General features: G+C 47.0%; 1 protein-coding gene across 1 annotated transcript in view; it reads right to left on the reverse strand.

Annotated features, from left to right (window-relative positions):
• Positions 1–22,398, reverse strand: part of LOC139227933 (N-fatty-acyl-amino acid synthase/hydrolase PM20D1.2-like) — a 97,186-nt gene that overhangs the window by 41,816 nt on the left and 32,972 nt on the right. Inside the window, exons 5-6 of the mRNA XM_070859087.1 lie at positions 16,173–16,292; positions 11,220–11,295 (exon numbers count right to left, since the gene is read on the reverse strand). Coding sequence (XP_070715188.1) covers positions 11,220–11,295; positions 16,173–16,292 — 196 coding nt within the window. The remainder of the gene's footprint in view (positions 1–11,219; positions 11,296–16,172; positions 16,293–22,398) is intronic.

Raw genomic sequence — 22,398 nt, forward strand, 5'->3', positions numbered from 1 at the left:
CTTATGCCTCTCTGAAGTACTTTGGGAGGTTTTTCTATGCTAACTACGCTGTATAAATGCAAGTTGTAATAGCAGTAAATAAAAACTCGTGAATTCAATTTCTAATCAGAACTGTAGACCTACCTGCTAAAGGCAGCACAATATATGTGACACTAGCATGCTGGATTATTAATAAGGAGCCCGAGGTGTCATGATCTTTTCAAACTGAAATGGCTCCAATATCATCTTCCAAAAAAAGAGTTGCATTTATATGGTGCCTTTCATACCCATTGGATGTCCCAAAGTGCTTTACAGCCAATGAAATACTTTTGAAGTGTAGCCATTATTGTAATGTAGGAAATGCAGCAGCCAATTTGCACACAGCAAGCTCCCACAAACAGCAATGTGATAACGACCAGATAATCTGCTTTAGTGATGTTGATTGAGGGATAAATATTGGCCAGCATACCATCTTCTTCGGGATCTTTTAAGTCCACCTGAGAGAGCAGACGGGATCTCGGTTTAACATCTCATCTGAAAGACGGCACCTCCGACAGTGCAGCACTCTCTCAGTACTGCACTGGAGTGTCAGCCTAGAGTTTTGTGCTCAAGAGGCTTGTGAGTTACCAATTGAACCACTGGTCGACACTCTGACCACCCAAGTCAGCTCACAGGTTGCAGAATTCAATGCAACCAATCAACTTCCTGATAGCACTGTGCAGAACTGAAGATAGACTAGATTCGGGGGTGGTATGTCTCAAAAAGCATTGCAGCATATTTGATGTTGCACAATGCATCTTGGTGGAATCGGAGCCAGAATTACAGAAAACTTTACCGGTGTAAGCAGAAAGCAATCAGGTCTGTCCTGGATTCTGAGCACCAGAATTATTATATATATATTTTTTAAAAAGAACGTCATACCCGTGCGTAAAAATTAAACGACAGAGGATATTAGAGACAGCCCACTTCTTCCCCGAATATGTAGATGAAAGTGAAGGAAAAGACAAAAAAACCCGTCTAAGTTGATCCGACCCATGCTGCTTTCCATTGCATCAGCTGCCTGCTGAAATATTTCCTCAGTGATTGGAATTGCATGAAAGGTTTAGCAAACGGGTGGACTAAATGGAGGAGCTGAGCTGTTAGACACGAGTAGGCCATCTCTGTGTTGCAACATTCGAGGACTCTATGCTGTAAAATGGAGATGAAGTGTCAGCATAAGAAGGAAGTGGTGTTGGGAGCCTGTGTGGTAACCAGCTGACTTGATCTTGTCACTCGGACGGCTGAAAAACCATTGTGGTTATCACAGTCTTAATCTTTACACTGATAATGTTATTGATTGCAGTCCCTGCACAACATAAAATACACACATTTCCAGGATGCAAAATTCTCCTCTGAGAACAAAGATGCAGCAAATCATTCACACATCCCCAAACTAAAACTTAACAAGAGACAGTTGTAAAGTCAACTTAGCTCAGAATGCATCAAGTGCTTTTACCATTAGTACCACACAATGTAAAGCAATAGTCAGGCAATGACCATTTCCAACAAGGTAGAGCATAACCATCTCTCCTGAAATTCAACGGCATTACCATGGCCGAGTCTCCCACCATTAACGTCCTGGGGGGGTCACCATTGACCAGAAACTGAACCAGAGCAACCACATTAATACTGTGGCTACAAGAGCGGGTCAGAGGCTGGGTGACTCACCTCCCGACTCCCCAAAGCCTTTCCACCATCTACAAGGCACAAGGCAGGAGTGTGATGAAATACTCTGCACTTGCCTGGATGAGTGCAACTCCAACAACACTCAAGTAGCTCAACACCATCCAGGACAAAGCAGCCCGCTTGATCGGCTCCCCATCCATCACCTTCAACATTCACTCCCTCCACCACCGGCGCACCGTGGCTGCAGTGTGTACCATCTACAAGATGCGCTGCAACAACTGGCCAAGGCTTCTTCGGCAGCACCTCCAAAACCCGCGACCTCTACCACCTAGAAGGACAAGGGCAGCAGGCGCATGGCAACAGCACCACCTCCACGTTCCCCTCCAAGTCACACACCATCCTGACTTGGAAATATATCACTGTTCCTTCATCATCGCTGGGTCAAAATACTGGAACTCCCTCCCTAACAGCACTGTGGGAGTACCTTCACCACACGGACTGCAGCGGTTCAAGGCGGCGTCTCACCACCACCTTCTCGAAGGCAATTAGGGATGGGCAATAAATGCTGGCCTCGCCAGCGACACCCACATCCCGAGAATGAACAAAAAAAAAAATGAATGGTTTAAAGGCCACGGCTCATGCTTGCACAAGCTTGGTGGAATTTAGCAGCTCGCGAAGTGACTTCACATGAAGTGCAATGGGCTGTCAACACCTCATACACTGGTTCGCAGCTTTCAGACCGGTACTGCATGGTGTATCTGCATAAAAAGTTTAAGTGGCAGCGACAACATCATGCGATACGAGGCTCTTCCCCCACACCCCCCCACAACCAACCCTGAGGTGTCCCAAATTGCAGCCGGATTGAATGCCCACAGTTCTGATCTGAGCCAAAGATGAAATGCCCCGAACCTGGATTCTACCCCAACCAAAGCATTTCTGCCAGGTTGTTGCCTGCCTCTCACAGCAAAACTCCAGAATGTCTCCAGAACCTCACATCCCTGTCCAACTGAACCCACTGTGTTTCATGGGTGAGAACCAATTGTAAGTCAGAGATAGAAAGATCTCCACCAAGAAAATAACAATATGAAGAAAATTTCTTTCGATGTTTCAGCGATAACCTCAGGTTTATTCCCGGCATGGAGATTGTTAAATCCAGTCTCTCTTGCTGCTATGCCTCGATGGTGACATCACCATCAGACAGCAACTCAGATTGGCTCCATGGTAACCAGTGTCAGCCGTGGCTCAGTAGGTAGCACACTCAACTCGGAGTCAGAAGGTTGTGGGTTCAAGTCCCACTCCAGAGACTTCAGCACATAAATCTAGGCTGACACTCCAGTGCAATACTCAGAGAGCACCGCACTGTCGGAGGTGCCGTCTTTCAGTTGAGATGTTAAACTGTGGCCCCGTCTGCGCTCTCAGGTGGATGTAAAAGATTCCACGGCACTATTTCTAGTGCCATATGCCTGGCCAATATTTACCCCTCAATCAACAGAACAAACAGTGGTCATTATCACATTGCTATTTGTGGGAGCTTGCTGTGCGCAAATTGGCTGCTGCGTTCCCCACATTACAATAGTGACTACACTCCAAAAAAAGTACTTCATTGGCTGTAAAAGCACTTTGAGGCTTCTGGTGGTTGTGAAAGGCGCTATATAAATGCAAGTCTTTCTTTATTTTAAAATGAGCAGGTGGCTCATAGTAAAAGCTTTTACTGATATATAAAACGGAAAAGAGTGACTAAAGTAAATGTTGGTCCCTTAGAAGATGAGAAGGGGGATTTAATAATGGGAAATGTGGAAATGGCTGAGACCGTAAACAATTATTTTGCTTCGGTCTTCACAGTGGAAGACACAAAAACCATGCCAAAAATTGCTGGTCATGGGAATGTGGGAAGGGAGGACCTTGAGATAATCACTATCACTAGTGAGGTAGTGCTGGACAGGCTAATGGGACTCAAGATAGACAAGTCCCCTGGTCCTGAAGAAATGCATCCCAGGGTATTAAAAGAGATGGCGGAAGTTATAGCAGATGCATTCGTTATAATCTACCAAAATTCTCTGGACTCTGGGGAGGTACCAACGGATTGGAAAGCAGCTAATGTAACGCCTCTGTTTAAAAAAGGGGGCAGACAAAAGGCAGGTAACTATAGGCCGGTTAGTTTAACATCTGTAGTGGGGAAAATGTTTGAAGCTATCATTAAGGAAGAAATAGCAGGACATCGAGATAAGAATAGTGCAATCAAGCAGACGCAACATGGATTCGTGAAGGGGAAATCATGTTTAACTAATTTACTGGAATTCTTTGAGGATATAACGAGCATGGTGGATAGAGGTGTACCGATGGATGTGGTGTATTTAGATTTCCAAAAGGCATTCGACAAGGTGCAACACAAAAGGTTACTGCAGAAGATAAAGGTACGCGGAGTCAGAGGAAATGTACTAGCATGGATCGAGAATTGGCTGGCTAACAGAAAGCAGAGAGTCGGGATAAATGGGTCCTTTTCGGGTTGCAAATCGGTGGTTAGTGGTGTGCCACAGGGATTGGTGCTGGGACCACAACTGTTTACAATATACATAGATGACCTGGAAGAGGGGACAGAGTGTAGTGTAACAAAATTTGCAGATGATTAGTGGGAAAGCGGGTTGTGTAGAGGACACAGAGAGGCTGCAAAGAGATTTAGATAGGTTAAGCGAATGGGCTAAGGTTTGGCAGATGGAACACAATGTCGGAAAATGTGAGGTCATCCACCTTGGAAAAAAAAACAGTAAAAGGGAATATTTTGAATGGGGAGAAAGTACAACATGCTGCAGTGCAGAGGGACCTGGGGGTCCTTGTGCATGAATCCCAAAAAGTTAGTTTGCGAATGGAATGTTGGCCTTCGTTGCGAGAGGGATGGAGTACAAAAGCAGGGAGGTCCTGCTGCAACTGTATAGGGTATTGGTGAGGCCACACCTGGAGTACTGCGTGCAGTTTTGGTCACCTTACTTAAGGAAGGATATACTAGCTTTGGAGGGGGGTACAGAGATGATTCACTAGGCTGATTCCGGAGATGAGGGGGTTACCTTATGATGATAGATTGAGTAGACTGGGTCTTTACTCGGAGTTCAGAAGGATGAGGGGTGATCTTATAGAAACATTTAAAATAATGAAAGGGATAGACAACATAGAGGCAGAGAGGTTGTTTCCACTGGTCGGGGAGACTAGAACTAGGGGGCACAGCCTCAAAATACAGGGGAGCCAATTTAAAACCGAATTGAGAAGGAATTTCTTCTCCCAGAGGATTGTGAATCTGTGGAATTCTCTGCCCAAGGAAGCAGTTGAGGCTAGCTCATTGAATGTATTCAAATCACAGATAGATTTTTAACTAATAAGGGAATTAAGGGTTACGGGGAGCGGGCGGGTAAGTGGAGCCGAGTCCACGGCCAGATCAGCCATGATCTTGTTGAATGGCGGAGCAGGCTCGAGGAGCTAGATGGCCTACTCCTGTTCCTAATACTTATGTTCTTATGTTCTGACGGAACCTCAAGTTGGGTCTCCCGTGCTTTTGGACCACTCCAGCGATATCATCAACAGGGAGGGACTGGAGTGACCCCACACAAGACAGCAGGGACCACGACCTCAAACCATGCCAAGAACCGTTTTTGATGCTGTCGAACCCCAAGGAACCATGCCACAGGCTGAACAATGCATCCCTGCCCAACAGATCAGGAGGGGTTCCTTAGGCTGGGTACCTCGAGTGGTTCTCAACGGGTCTGAAGTCATGGCCCCTTTTTTTGGTTTTGGAATCACCCTGGACTCTCGTAGATGAGAGTCTCCTAGATGAATGTCACTGGAGCAATCCATCATCAGGAGGGGAGCGGATGCGAGATTTTCTGTTATGCCGTTAATTATTAATTAACATTTCAACATTGCAAAAAATTCTGCTCCATCTATTATGGGGGTGGTAATCTACATGTTCTGGCTGGGACTGACGTGTGTGAGTAATGAAAAATGTAACCAGGAGGCGTAGAAGGGCAAAATAGTATAAAGATTTTAAAGATCTTGTAACATAACTTACTAAGATCAAAATATATTGAAGTTTTTTTTTTAAATACTCTTATTACTACAAATCACCTACTGTGTGACACAACGCTGAATAAATCTGTGATTGGCAAGGTGTGACTTCCTTAAGAGATCACTGACATTTACAGACAGTATATTGGGTTTGCCTACAGGAAAACATTTCCCACGAAAGTTAAAAGCATACCTTGTGTACCAAACCGAATATAGAATAGATTAAAAGAGTAAGGCTCAGCTCAAGGTCTCATCCAAAACGTGGCACCTCAGACAGTGCAGCACTTACTCAGCACGGAGAATGTCAGCCCAGATTATGCGCTGAAAGCTTGGACCCACAAAACCCTCTGACTCAGACTCAGAATAGTCATGATGAGCCAAACGCACCCCTGACATTTCATATTTCCCTCATGTATATCTGTACCTTTCATTCCCAGGCCTACTTTATCCTGAGTGTAAGGCCTGTACAGTAATGGGGCTGGATTTTCCGGTCCAATGCGCCCTGGCGCGGTGTGAAAGGCGGCGGGGAGATCCCCGCCGCGATCCTCGGCTCGGGTTTTGCGGCGGTGGCGCTGTGCTGCCAGGAGGAGCTGCGCCCGGGTGTGCAACGCCCCTGGTTGCGACACCGGCACGAGTTTTAACTCTCACCCGGTCCGTCCGCCCGCAATAACCGCCTGGGAAATCGGAGCGGTCCAGTCATGCTGGCGGCACCGAGGAAGGTAAAGTGCTGTAAAGGTAAGTGCGAGAGTCTTTTGTGTGAGTTGCAGTGCGGTGGCGTGGGCAACGTTTTAGGAATGTTTTGCTGTTTTTTTTTTTTTAAACCCCCCCCCCCGCATCTCTCGGAGCGCACACGGCCTGGCTCGTTAGCTCGGGAGTTTCCTATCCTTGCGCCATGAGAGATGTACAACGCTTCCCTTAGCGCTGCGCCCCAGACGCAGGGCCCACATGACCAAAGCGCAAACTAGTCCCAGCCGCTAACTTTCCCATTCAGTTTTCATCCCGAAAACAGAAAAACCCAAAATCCAGCCCACTGTCTTAAAGCCATGACAGATTCTTGAAAAACCATTGCCAAGGGATCGCTTTGCCAAACAGCTTAAACAGCCATTTCATATCCCTATTTATTTGTTGTCCAACAGAGAATTGCAGTTTGCCAAGATAAACGCACCACCAGCTTGGAATATTAAAATGTGATGAGTGAAGTTATGACCGGAGGAACAGAAGTATTGTTTATGATCTTGATGTAACTCAGTTCATAAACATTTGGAGCATAACTGCAAAATGAAAGAAATTTTTTTAATTTATAGAAATTTGCAATATATGAGTTTTCAGTAAACAGATAAAAAATGTGGATCAATGCTAAGAATATTCAGCAACTTGATCCCGAGACATTTCATTGAATTAATCTGGTGGCCAGTTATTCGGATTCAAATTTGGCTCGTTGCAAATTCCCAACGCAGTTTCACATTGCAACGAGCCAAATTTCGCTACAAAGTGGGCCTGTGTTTACTTCTTACTACTTCACAGCTTCGAGTGCATACAATGCGAGTAAACTATGAAATCCAATGATGCCGATCAGGCAAGTCAATGCAAAAATAAAATAGATAGAAAGACTTGCATTTATATAGCACCTTTCACGACCAAACCTCAGGATGTCCCAAAGCCCTTTACAACCAATGAAGTACTTTTGAAGTGTAGTCACTGTTGTAATGTCAGAAACGCAGCAGCCAATTTGTGCACAGCAAGCTCCCACAAACGGCAATGTGATAATGACCAGATCATGTGTCTGAGTGATGTCGATTGAGGGGTAAATAAGAACATAAGAAATAGGAACAGGAGTAGGCCATATGGCCCCCTCGAGCCTGCTCCGCCATTCAATACGATCATGGCTGAACCGATCATGGACTCAGGTCCACTTCCCTTCCGGTTCCCATAACCCTTTAATCGCTTATCGGTTAAGAAACTCTCTATCTCTGTCTTAAATTTATTCAATGTCCTGCCTTCCACAGCTTTCTGAGGCAGCGAATTCCACAGATTTACAACCCTCCTAGAGAAGAAATTTCTCCTCATCTCAGTTTTAAATGGTTCTAAAATCATGCCCTCTAGTTCTAGTCTCTCTCATCAGTGGAAACATCCTCTCTGCATCCACCTTGTCAAGCCCCCTCATAATCTTATACATTTCAATAAGATCACCTCTCATTCTTTTGAATTCCAATGAGTAGAGGCCCAACCTCCTCAACCTTTCCTCATAAGTCAACCCCCTCATCTCTGGAATCAACCTAGTGAACCTTCTCTGAACTGCCTCCAAAGCAAGTATATACTTTCGTAAATATAGAAACCAAAATGACACGCAGTATTCCAGGTGTGGCCTCACCAATACCCTGTATAACTGTAGCAAGACTTCCCTTCTTTCATACTCCATCCCCTTTGCCATATTGGCCAAGACACTGAGGATAACTCCCCTGCTCCTTTTCGAAATAGTGCTGTGGGATCTTTTACATCCACCCGAGAGAGTTGACGGGCCTCAGTTTAACGTCTCATCCGAAAGACGACACCTCCGGCAGTGCAGCACTCCCAGAGTACTACACGGGAGTGACCGCCTAGATTTTTGTCTCTGGAGTGAGACTTGAACCCACAACCTTCTGACTCTGAGGCGAGTGTGCTACCCACTGACTGACACACAGATTGAAGGAAAAGTAAACCCGTTATAGGAAAACATGGAATTTCTGTTGTTATTTTTATATGTTCATTGTAACTTCGATGGAAGATCGGCGGAAACATTGGGAAAATGATGCAATTGTCTGTTTATGCTGCTTTTCTGGGTTTCTAAGTTGTGGCGGGAGATTGTACAAACTCCGTGGAAATTCTATCTCCATGGTGTTTAAGCAGGACTCGAATTTATTTTTTCCTTCAGTTTTCTCTTTCACGTCTCCCTATGTCACAAGCAATCACCTAACAAGTGATGGGGGGAAAGGTAGCATAGTGGTTATGTTACTGGACGAGTAATCCAGAGGTCTAGACTAATTATCCAGAGATGAGAGTTCAAATCCCACCACGGTGGTTCAGTTAATTAAATAATTCTGTAATGGTGACCATGAAACTATTGGATCGTTGTTAAAAACCCATCCGGTTCACTAATGTCCTTCGGGAATGGAAATCTGCCGTCCTTACCCGGTCTGGCCCATATGTGACTCCAGACCCGCAGCAAAGTGGTTGACTCTTAAATGCCCTCAGTCGAGGGCAATTAGGGGGGGCAATAAATGCTGGCCTTGCCACCGACACCCACATCCTGTGAAGAACATTTTTTTTTAAAGTTAGTGGGGAGGTGACATGCTCCCAAGCTTGTGGGAACTGGCCATTTGCTTATTGTTCATCAATCACTCTGGGAAATGCCCCACCGCTGTGACAGCATGACTGAGATCAGGAGCGCATCCTGTGAGGAAGTTGCAAAGATAAAATCTGCTTCTGAGTACTGAGAATGTTGTTGCAATTCTGACAGTCTCTGAACTGCCATAAAGCAATTTCCTTAAGCACATCCCTATAAACTAAAATGTGACGTGACAGAATGTGAATAGGACAACCTGCCACAGATATAATGGCTAACTTGTTCCCAAGGTAATTTGCACCGGAGACTATTGGGCAGCCCCCTGCCTTCATCATCAAATGATTGCTGGTATCACCTAGTCACACGATTATTCAGGCTACAAGTAATTCATTTACGAGTTAGCTAGTTACAAGAAACGAAAGACACACAAGTAACTATTATGATATTTGATTTTCACAATAATTCAATTGTATAAAAACCAATATTGGTCAAAATTGTAATCAGGAGGCGGGTCGGAGTGGTGGGGGGGGGGGTGGGTGGACAACAGGGTTGGGCCCTGCCGAATTTAACGGCAGGGCGTGATTAGCATTTCAAACGGTTTCCCACCCGCAGGCTCCCTGTGGCACTAGGGCGCAGAGAGGAGGGAGGGAAGGATTGCGCGGGGAGGGGGTTAGACAGAGGGTGGTTGGGACCCGGAGAAGCACCGAGGTCTGGAGGATCATCGGGGGTTGAGGTGTGGCCGGTAAGGCGATCGGGGAGAGAGAGGGGGGAGAAAGAGAATGGAGGCCTCATGGGTGGGGGGGGGGGGGGGGGGGAAATCGGTGGCCTTGGGGGTAGGAGGGGGGCCAATTGCGGGGGGGAGGGGGGGGGGGGAAATGAGACAGGGGTGCTGGATCCAACAGGCACTTACCTCCTGGATCCAGCAGTCCTTGCCTTCATTTAGCTGGCGGGTTTCCCGAGGCCCAGGAAACCCGACCAGCCAGAGTTAAATGTGTAATGGTGGATCACCGTGAGGCACGCCAGCCTCATTATAATATTTAAATGGACGACCCACCTCCTGAGAGTGGGTGTGCTGCCCACCCCTGTCCTGCCTCTGTTAAACCCAGGAGGGGACTTGTCGGGGTCCCCCAACCCACCCATTTTTGCGGGTTAAAATCCCCCCCCCCCCCCCTCCCCCAATAGCGTCAAACATCTTTTAACTGCATCTCCAGATGAAATGCTACATGGCCAACACCACCACTGACGCCACTTGCTGCCTTATAGCAGTCACTGGCAATCAGAGCAGGCACTGGAGAGATAGGGAAACCCCAGACACAGAATATAGAGCACAGAAACAGGTTTTCGGCCTCACTAGCCTGAGCCAATGTTTGCACTGAGCTGCACGTGGTCTGGAGCACCTGCGCAGACGGCTCACCGGCTTTCAAAGGCAAAAACCGCACATTAAAGGGGTCGCGCGACCCCAAAAAGAACTCGGAGGGCAAGTTAGTCTGTGCTGGTGTTTACACTCCACACGAGTCTCCTTCCACATCATCTACCTCAACTTAGCCTTTCAGCAGATCCAAGCAGACAAGACATTCGAATGAGAAATCTAACGCACAACATATGGTCTCATGTGCGTCAAGGCCTAAGATAAGGCAAACTGGAATTTTGACAAGAGTGCACTGACGTTTCCACCATGAAAATTAATTATTGCCTTTCATCATCTCTTTGCTTCAGGCCAACTGGCCTACATCTGTGCGGTCAACTTCAAAGGTTCTATCTGTCCTTATCTGCAAGCATCAAGGGCAAGTGGTAATTTCTGATTCAGTTAGTTTATGAATAAGGCAATGCCGTCATTGCAGAGAACCAACTTGGCCAACTACATGGAAATGTTATCTGCAAACAATTTTACATATTGCTTTTCTTCTTCCAAGGTTAAAAAAAATCCTCTTATGGATTCAATTACTCCAAAACTATTTTGAAATCATGCTGGTCTATCTATCTAAAATGTGTAAAAGAATAACATTAATATAGCGACTACACTCCAAAAGTACTTCATTGACTGTAAAGCGCTTTGAGACATCTGGTGGTCGTGAAAGGCGCTATAGAAATCCAAGTCTTTCTTAAAAAGTATAATACAGCAACGTTCCCGTTTGAGGCATGATGGAACTCAGCTTTACATTGCACACCTGATTAACACTTTCTGTAGACACAATCATACCTGAGAACTCAGGTGTTCAAACAATCCACGCTCAGGTCCCTGTCCAAACATTCTGGGCATTGGGTTTTTCTCCAATCTAGAGAAAAAAAGAGAAACAATCAGTTTTGGTCATTATTACAAAGTGCCTTTATAAATGTTTGTGAACCGTTTTTGTCGTAGAATTAGAAATCTCTCGCCCTGTAATTCCAACGGTGCAGAAGGTAACATAAGTCGTTTTAAAAAAAATCAATAGTCAAGGTATCTAAGTGGGCCTACATTTACCACTAATTATATTATTGTGTAGTTCGATCTAATCTTTCAAGGACAGGGCTGTAGTAATACCTGCCCTCCTGTATGGCTCAGAGACATGGACCATGTACAGTAGACACCTCAAGTTGCTGGAGAAATATCACCAACGATGTCTCTGCAAATCCCCTGGGAGGACAGGCGCACCAACATTAGCGTCCTCATTCTGGCTAACATCCCCAGTGTTGAAGCACTGACCACACTCGATCAGCTCCGCTGGGCAGGCCACATAGTCCGCATGCCAGACACGAGACTCCCAAAGCAAGTGCTCTACTCGGAGCTCCCTCATGGCAAATGAGCCAAAGGTGGGCAGCTCTCAAGGACACCCTCAAAGCCTCCCTGATAAAGTGTAACATCCCCACTGACACCTGGGAGTCCCTGGCCCAAGACCGCCCTAAGTGGAGGAAGTGCATCTGAGAGGACGCTGAGCACCTCGAGTCTCAACGCTGAGAGCATGCAGAAATCAAGCGCAGACAGCAGAAAGAGCGTGCAGCAAACCAGTCCCACCCACCCCTTCCCTCAACGACTGTCTGTCCTATCTGTGACTCTCGTATTGGACTGTTCAGCCACCAAAGGACTCACTTCCGGAGTGGAAGCAAGTCTTCCTTGATTCTGAGGGACTGCCTATGATGATGATGATGATGATGACTGGGGAAAATGCAATCTTGGATTAGCTGTATGCATTGAATGGGCTTTTATATTCAAATAGTGGGTGGTTTGCTTTCCTGATTAACTTATTTTCATAATAAATCCAAAATAAGTTAAAGAGTATGGAAAAGGTGCCAAATTATCTCTTCACATTACCACCCACAGCGGCCCAAGGGGCAGGTAATGTTCCTGTTGCAACGTAGCTCTGCCAAGACCACAAAGTGGTTGAATGGGAGACAAAGCTTCAAAGGTAGCCAATTTCTTTCTGCGTTCAATACACCGATCTAATGAGCGATGACAGTTTGGCTTTTGTAGTTTCAAAGCAGTTCTGAGCCAATCTGGAAGTGGCAGACAATATCTGAAAGCAGCAATTTTTCTCCACACAGAGGAGAGCGAGAGAGAAACAAACCGGCGGGCCAGAGGACGTACAGCGGGAGGAACGCGGGTGACCTCCACCGAGGATCTCAGAGAGGCATCTGGGGACAGTGGGAGGTCACCTTGTGCACATGGCACGGGCGGGCACGTCCAACACCAGCCGATGGCGCCCTGAACGATGTTCCCGTTAATCTGCGTGGCTGCACTGCGCTCTGGAGCTCCCGCGCACCAGCTTTTAAATGGGAAAATACCGTGCATGCACGGCATTTTGAAGGGGCCTAGCAGCCCCTTAAAGGGACCGCGCACCCAAAAGAAATTAAAGGGCAAGTCGGCCCCCCCCCCCCCCACCCCAAAAGGTACCACAGTGAACGCTTGATCAGCTTCATTGTAGGCCGATCTGGAAAGACGCGGGGAAGGATTTCTGGGATCTTCCGGACTGGTACTGAGGCCCATCCACTGAGCTCCCGGCCCACTCACACCCATCCAAACTGGGGGCCCTTATATTTGGTGGAACTCAGAAGGCCCGATCTTAACCCAACAGCACCCAGGCAGGCTAGCAGTTAAAAATCGAAGCAGCGACTTACCACCATTGGTTCCGCTACGGTATGTAACTTTAACCGGCTGTTTTCAGCAGATACGCAGGACTCCCGCTGGAAAGGAAGGGGGTACGCGTGGTCCAGGGGGGGGGGGGGGGGGGGGGGAAGGGGGGAGGGTGCCCTGCTTGAAATATGCAGATCAGGCTCTGAGTCACCAGGCGATTTTAATCTCAGGCCTGAGTGGGGAGGCCATTGTGTCGTCCTCGTCAGGCCAATCTGGCAGCAAATGGATCAGGACCAGAAGAGGCCCAGAAAAGTAAGTGATTTTAAAAATGTTTCCCCCCCCCCACAGGGAACCCTTGGGGCTCCCCTGCCTGAGCTTTCTTCTATCACCACCTGCTCTCTTCCCCCCTCCCCCACCGGCCATGATGCCCTACTGACCCGCCTCCCCTTCTCCCCCCCCACCCTCCGATCCATTTACACGACTGCCAGGGGACCATTACTTTGGACTGGCTGCTGCTCAAAGTCCTGTTCCTGCCCATCGGCCAGCTAAGGAACCCTGCCCGGTTTGGTGCAGCAGATGAGGACCAGACATTAAAATCGACAGGGCCCCATGCTGTGGGAAGGAAGCGGGCGGTTTTCCATCCAGCTCAGCCCCTGTCGGCCTCATCCATGGGCCTGCGTTAAAATCAGGGCTTCGGTAATTTAGCCTACTTTTTAATCCCTGTTTTTGACTGGAGATGGTAAACCGAGGCACCGTTTGCTCTCTTAGGTGGATGTAAAAGATCCCATGGCACTATTTCGAAGAAGAGCAGGGCAGTTATCCCCGGTGCCCTGGCCAATATTTATCCCGCAATCAACATAACAAAGAGTTTATCTGGTCATTATCACATTGCTGTTTGTGGGAGCTTGCTGTGCTCAAGTTGGCTGCCACGTTTCCCACATTACAACAGTGACTATACTCCAAAAGTACTTCATTGGCTGTAAAGCGCTTTGAGACGTCCGGTGGTCATGAAAGGCGCTATATAAATGCAAGTCTTTCTTTCTTGTAAAGCAAACACTGTAATAGCAAACCAACTTAGAACTGAACACTTTCAATGAGCACTACTAGGGGAATAGTGAATGCAGATCTCAGACCCTGCAATCATTCTTTTCATTCCATGGCTGGTTATTAACTTCCTTATCGTACTTTGATCCTTTACTGTGGTTTTCCCCACTGAGTTATGGCCATCTGTTCATTTTCAAGCCTGTCGTGTGGACGCAAGCTAGCGGGGCTGAAGGTCTGTGAGATCACAACTATAATACAAACTTACAAACGCCAGCAAGGTTGGCAGTATGGGATTGAGTTAACCGGGTAAAGGGGTCAACGGCCTTGGGGACATTTGTGACGCTGCCAGGAAGCCCGTCTAAAACGCCACAAGTGTTAAAATCACGGAAACTTGCTTCCGTCTCAGTCAGCGAGGCAGGGCAGTGCAGCTTGCAGACATCTCCACTTGTGTCTTGGCTGCTTGCCAGGCCATGCACTTTGGTGGAGCACGAAGGGATCCTACCCTCCCCTCGTCAGTTTTCCTAATCTTCCTCGGCCTATCCAACAAACAGGAACAAAGTCCGTCTCCACCCTGCTCAGGAGGGACTGAGCACAAATCTCAGCCAAGACAATGGGCCAAAAATCGCGGCCTCTATGGGCACGTACGATGTGTGCACGCGTCCGTACAGGGCCCGCAAGTGCCAGTTCTCAGCGGCGATGCGTATGCACCGAAATCCAGCACTTGTGAACGGTCAATATATCTTTCGACAGTTCCAGCACATTCCCAGGAGAAGGGCCTTCACGGGCAGAGATTTGGGCTTTTTGTCCAACTCTTGCCCCAGTGAGTGTCCTTCAAACTCTTACCTAGTAAAAGCAGCGGAAGAGTTTTAAAAGATCGAACAATAAAATGTTATCCATAATTTTTATATTAAAAGCCCTGTCTATTAAGGCAAGTTTATTTTTACCCTTATGAAAACATAAAAAAACATTTCAAAAAAATACATTTTGGTCCAAAACATTCAATTTCAAATTAATTTTAAATATGTGGTGTGTTTCTTATTTATTTTAAATGTGTGTGTTTTTGGGAGGTATCCCCGTTCATAGAAATGGTGATCTCCGTACATAGATCGCCATTACTGTGAATAGGGATACGCCATGTTCATTGGTTAGTCCGGCCCATGTGATCCCGGGCTGCACACACGCTCCTGGAATACATGGGCCTCTGCACTGGGCTGCCCATCAAGGCCTCGTAGCGCAGGTGTTCACAAATATTTTTGAAGAAGCCTCCGACCGCAATTTCTGGGCCAATGTACTTGACAAAAGTCTCATTGCAACGAGACTCCATTGTCAAACCGCTGCAGATAAGGGGCTCGTTCTCTTTTTGTTGCCTACATTTGGTTCATTTAGATTTAGCTCACCACCCGTATTGATGGGGCCATGGCTGCAAACATTGCCGCTGTTTGCAACGGCAATGTGCACCGGGGATTCAAATGCAGCAGCTCTGTTACGTGTGCCCGTGACCTCCCGAGCCTTGCCTTAGGAGATTTAGTGAGTTAACTAGAGTCTGCAGTAGGGCAGATCACACACGTTCAGTGGAAATAATGGAATCTTTTTTTCATTCTGTGCTTAATGTTCTGATGGTGAGTTTCTTTGAATGGGTTGAGTGACGCAGAGCAAAGGTTGGCACTTCCCCACAAGGATGGAAAACAAATTTGAGAGAGAAAGAGAGAGATGGACACCCAGCTGAAGGTGATCTTGTGCACCTCCAAGTTACAAAGGAGAACATAAGAATTAGGAGCAGGACTCGGCCATATGGGCCCTTGAACCTGCTCCGCCATTCAATAAGATCACGGCTGATCTTAGACTTCAACTCCACTTTCCCGCCCAATCCCCATAATCCCTTGTTTCCCCTAGTGCCCAAAAATCTATCGATCTCAGCCTTGAATATAATCAAAGACTACATATATATATTCCGAGATTCCCAGTATACAAATACCATCAGAAACACATCACACACACACAGATCGTAGAAAAGCTTTCGAAAGAGAAGTGGTTTCGCCCCATGCACAGTCTCTCACTCACTTGGACACTGCAGTTGCCAAGATTCCAATGCTGGACTCCATCGGAGGCATTGAGGAATGGCCAGTGCCCGTGGTCACACTCAGGCTAATGGTAGCATATCCCTTCTCGGACGTAGCTATGCTGGAGAGAATTAAAACAAGTGACATTTTTCAACTTAAAATTTAGTTGATTGCATCCATATTCAACCAAAAGCAAAGAAAAACAACGCAACAATAACTTGTATTTATATATTTGCATTTAACATAGTAAACACCACAAGGCACTTCGCAGGCGCATTATCAAACAAAATTTGACACTGAGACACATAAGGAGATATTAGGACATTTGATCAAAAGCTTGGTCAAATAGGTAGGTGTAATGTATTTGCTTCATGGGTTCTTTGCTTAAGAACTAGTCGGTTTATTAACAAAGGTTTAACAATCACACTATTAATAAAGGTTTAACATTACCAGTTCATCCACTAAGCTCAACTGCATACCTCATCGTGGATGACCTAGACTCAACTGACTGGAGTCTTGTGAACATCACGTGATTGGCTAAGCCACTCACAATTGCCCTCACTACACACCTCAATCCCAGGAGCTGTGCTCCCTGCCAAAGCCCAAAACTGGAGGTTGCTGGATAGCCATCATCGCATCAGGCAATAGTAATCACATTGAGGGGTTCAGATTACATAATAGAACAAATTTCCATTATAGAATACGTTTCATATCCTCAGGAAGTATTCAGTTGACTGAAAAGTTCTCTTGAAGTCAATGTTCTAAAATAGGCAAAAACAGCAGCTAATTTGCATGCATCAAAGTACACCTAATTGCAATGACCAGATAATTTAGGGGTATCATAGTACAGTGGTTATGTTACTGGACTTGTAATCCAGAGGCCTGGACTACTGATACAGAGACGTGACTTCAAATCCCACCATGGCACCTGGGGAATTTAAATTCAGTTAATTAAATAAATCTGGAATAAAAAGCTAGTGTCAATTAATGGTGACCATGAAACTACTGGATTTTTGTAAAAACCCATCTTATCCTTTAGAGAGGGAAATCTGCTGCCCTTACCCGGTCTGGCCTATATGTGTCTCCAGACCCACAGCAATGTGGTTGACTCTTAACCGCCCTCTGAAATGGCAGCTCACCGCTGCCTTCTCGAGGGCAATTAGGAATGGGCAATAAATGCTGGCCTTGCCAGTGATGTCCACATCCCATGAACAAATTAAAAAAAAATTGCTTTAGTGATGTTGGTTGTGGGAGAAATGTTGGCCAATTCATCAGGAGAACTTCCTAACTCGTCTTCAAATAGTAGCCTGGGATCTTTTGCACCCACCTCGAGTAGGCAAGTGGGGCCTCGGTACTGTACTGAGGTTTCAGCCTAAGATTCTGACGTGGGGCTCGAACCCAACTGGTGCACTGAAGTCCTTTAGGGAAGGAGTCCCGCCATCCTGGGGGACTCTTCGGAGGCCTGCAAATGAGGCAAGGTAGAGGGATGTTCCTGGCCTTCCACCTCATTTCCCAGTTCGTCCACTTGCTGGGCGCTTCAGGCTGGGGGGGCACCCGAGGAATATTACACTGTGGTGCGCGCCAGGGCTCCCGCTAACCAGAGAGTCTCTGGGGGTCTCTAAGCAGGCTCAAGACTTGCAGGATATCCCATTTTTGGGAGGTTCATCAGCTGGCATTCAGACCACCACGAGCCACTAGAAGGTCCCAGTGTCTGAGACCCGAGATGTAGTTATAAGCCCGAGATCTCCAGCTGTGCCTCATTTTCCCGACTTTTCCACCAGCGCTAGATCCCATCGGGGGCTGAGCTACACCTGGGGTGCTACAAAATCAACGATGCTGTCCGCTGCAGGTTGGAAATACAGAACAATGGTACAACCACACAGCATTCACCCTTGTACAAACCTACCAGCAAGTGCCTTCGAAAATTCTATTCTAAGAAACGGTTTAGCATAATGTGTTGAACATCTGACCCACTGCCTGACTGCGGCAATGGTGAACGCAAGCTTCGAGAACATAAATATGTAACTAGCACAATTCCCAGCTTTATGCTATCTGAAACTACTCAAAGCCACATTTACACTGTTCCCTGCAGCAGAGCTCAGCCTTGTATCAGCACAGGACATCCCTCCTCTCCCATCATAGAGAGAGAACACTGCTACAGTTTCAACCATAGCCAAGTGATGAGGTGAGCCCCACTCTCGCTGGAGTGGAAGCAAGTCTTCTTCGATTTTGAGGGACTGTCTATGATGATGATGATGATGATGATGAAACCCCCAGTCACCTGAAATGTCCATGGGGGTTTCTCCAGCGAGAGATTGGGGGAACCCTGGAGAATTTTGGCCGTTTCACCAGCGTTTGCGCTGAAGTTGTGGTGGTGGATCTGAGGGTTCCCCGTGGAGTTTCAGGGCACACAGCCGAGGTCTGGAGTGTCTTTCCTGCAATGCAGGTGCGACATACGGCTGGAGAACCGAAGGCGGAGGTCGAGGGGCTCGCCACATCACTTGGCTATGGTTGAAACTGTAGCAGTGTTCTCTCTGTATGATGGGAGAGGAGGAATGTCTTGTGCTGTTACAAGGCTGAGCTATGCTGCAGGGAACAGTGTAAATGTGGCTTTGAGTAGTTTCAGATGGCATGAAGCTGGGAATTGTGCTAGTTACATATTTACGTTCTTTACTCTGTATCCCATCACACATAAGGTCAAAGCACTGCATCAGAATCTTTCAAGCGTTGTAGCCAGTTAAACCTTCATCCTGGAGGGCTGGCATTTTAATTAGACACATAATACAGTTTTATGAAACTTTAAATTTTACACCAAAGTACAAACATTTAGCCACACTGAAGTGGGATAGCAACTGTGGCTTGGTCACGACAGAGCGAGTTCCTCCAACATGATTCTGTGCATAAAGTTGGTAGTTGCCACAGAACTTTGTGGATTCTGTGTATTTGAATACTTGCCAGTTTTAATCAACCCTGCATAGTTGCAGTGCTCGGACTGGCTCAAAGCCAACGGTGGAGATGGCAGAATCGATTATCTGTCCGTTAGCTACCCAGTCCTGAAGTTCAAAAGCTAAGACCACAATCTATTATTCTGCGCATTCGACAACAACAACGCACGCTTATAGAGCGCCTTTAATGCAGTAAAGACAATCCCCAGACACCCATCGCTGGGATTTGAGGTTGTGGCTTAAAGCAGAGTCAAGCCTGATGAATGGGGAGTAATGACTTATTGAAAACATAACCACTGCACATACATAACGGATGAGGAATTGGCTGTAGTTAAAGTCTGCACCACAGCAGGAAGATTGTCCTTAAGCCTGTGATTTTAAAGCTTTTTTTTGGGGGGTGTACAGGGATTCCTTTGTTTTCTCAACTCATTATCCAGCTCCCACAACTTACACTACTATTTATACTTGGGCTCTGCTTTAAGAAAACAAAACAAGACATCAATTCGAGGTGCCAGCTGGTTATTGAGTTGCTGTGTGCACAGTGGTGGGACAGTTCTAGCTTGGCTCTGCTGTTTCTTTGCCCCAAAGGGTACTTCCAGTGATGGTTGGGAGGCCCCTTCTTGCATCATGTTCTAAAGAATTTCCTCATCATACTTTTCCTTAGGATTTCAGCTAAGCTAACGCACCAGGTTTATGGATTGAAGCTATGGTTGCTAGCACTTCCTTCGTCTTGGAGCCCGAGGCATGTGGGCACAGAAAATATTCAATTATGGGTAAGAGCTGGTAAAAGCGAATGGTTGCGTAAATGCCACGGCCATTAAAAGGGGCATAATGCCCAGAGATAAATTCCATTTGGCTTTGTTTCAGGCTTGAACCAGTAAGCAGCCCATTTGCCAGCTGGAAGGAAGAGTGTGAGAAAACTTCCACTTTCCTACTATGTGAGTGATTGGAATAACTAAAGTCGATTTCAAATATGTCCCCCTAATTTTTTTGTTGGGTGCGCGGTTCCGTTAACGGGCAGCCTGGCCCGCTCACAATTTCGGCGATGTGCAAAAACCTCCCGTAGAAAAGCGGGTCAAGCGACCTGCGCGCGACCTCCAGACAGCGGCAAGGTGGTGCGGCCTGGCAGGAACGTCGGTGATTACCATCGTGTTGAACTCCGCCTTCGCTGCGTAAGTTGATTTTTCCTTGTAACTGCGGCTGTGTCCCTGCCGAACTGATTCTACCGGTTTAATCAGCTCTGCTGGCTGCTCGCGAGCAGCTGCCGATCTACCGCTTTTCAATTTTGCTGGCAGTGGTTTTACGCCGATCCCCCGCCATCCACAAACTTATGTCACCACCATCTTACTGCACCGCTACCGACTCTCCTTCCTGCAGCACATCCTCAAACTCTCTATATTTCAAACAGCTTCTGGACTTCCCTCGCCTGCTTTGGACGACGGTTCGTTGATGCTCCGTGCTGACCCCACCCTGTTCATGTCGGCATTGGCCTTCCATGGGACCTCTGACTTTGACCCTGGTCTCCCTACTATTGTGTCCCATTAACCCACACATTTAAAGAGGCCTATGTAACCTGAGCTTTTCCTGTGTCCATTCACACGCACACTTTGGCTGCAGCTCCAGACCCAAGCCATTGAATACTTTCCACTTTTTAACCCCTCTTTCCTTTTCTCTTAATCTCTCTCTGACCGTTCTCTTCTGTCGTCATGCGTCTTTTCATCTCTCCTCTCTCAGATACTCTGGCCTCCCAAATCCCTGCCCCAATCCTTCATTACTCATCGCCCTTCCTACTCTCCTGCCGCCGTCGCAGGCTGGACTCCCTCAGATAAGGCTACAGCTTCACTCTAAGTGTCTCTTGGCACCCTATGAAGGGCCCATCGAGGCACGCTTCGCTGCCTCCTTACGAGCAGCAAACCCCACTGTCCCATCCTACTGTCTCACCGACCTTCTCACCCAGCGCGCCCTCTGGGGTCGAATCTTGCCAATCTCCCCCCCCGTCCGACTCACATCCCCAGCGCTGACCCGATGGATTAGCCATCACCGCCCTCTCCGCATCTCCCTCCAGAACGTCCATTCGCTAATGAACAAGGCCCTTTCCATTCATGAGCTTATCGTCGATGATGGCATCAACATGATGGCCCTGACGGAAACTTGGTTGAGGGGCGATGACACCTGACCCTTAATTGAAGCCTCCACGCCTGGCTCTACCTTCCACCACTTTCTCAGACCACCGTGGTGGCGGTGTGGCTCTCATCACCAAATCACACCTTGGTCTGTCTCTCTACTCCTCCGGCACCTTCTCCTCCTTTGAGCATCTCGCCTTATTCCACCCCACTCACCTCATTTAAAATTCTCGTTCTCTACCGCCCACCCAAGTATGATAAAAATATTACCGATATTTCTTCACTATTTTCCTCCCTTTGCCGATGCACCGAGCGACTCCTCATCCTCTGTGATTTCAACCTCCATCTCAATTCATCATGCTCTCTCTCCTCCGAATTCACTAGCCTCCTGTCCTCTCTTAATCTCTCGCTACATGTAAACTCCCCAACCCATATTCACAGCCACCCTCTCGACCTTGCCATCTCTCCTGGCCTCGTTACTCCTATCCTATTGCTGGAATTCTTTGAGGATGTAATGAACAGGGTGGATAAAGGGGAACCAGTGGATGTAGTGTATTTGGACTTCCAGAAGGCATTTGACAAGGTGCTACACAAAAGGGTACTGCATAAGATAAAAATTCACAGGGTTGGGGGTAATATATTAGCATGGATAGAAGATTGGCTGACAAACAGAAAATAGAGAGTCGGGATAAATAGTTCATTCTCTGGTTGGCAAACAGTAACGAGTGGGGTGCCGCAGGGATCAGTGCTGGGACCCCAAGATTTACAATCTATATTAACGACTTGGAAGAGGGGACTGAGTGAAACATAGCCAAGTTTGCTGACAATACAAAGATGGGAGGAAGGGCAATGTGTGAGGATTATTAAATGAGTGGGCAAGAATTTGGCAGATGGAGTATAATGTTGGAAAGTGTGAGGTCATGCACTTTGGCAGAACTAAAAAATCAAAAGAGCAAGTTATTATTTAAATGGAGAAAGATTGCAAAGTGCCGCAGTACAGTGGGACCTGGGGGTACTTGTGCATGAAACACAAAAGGATAGTATGCAGGTACAGCAAGTGATCAGGAAGGCCAATGGTATCTTGGCCTTTATTGCAAAGGGGATGGAGTATAAAAGCAGGGAAGTCTTGTTGCAGCTGTACAGAGTATTGGTGAGGCCA

Source organism: Pristiophorus japonicus, chromosome 17, assembly GCF_044704955.1.
Source record: "Pristiophorus japonicus isolate sPriJap1 chromosome 17, sPriJap1.hap1, whole genome shotgun sequence".
Lineage (NCBI taxonomy): Eukaryota > Metazoa > Chordata > Chondrichthyes > Pristiophoridae > Pristiophorus > Pristiophorus japonicus.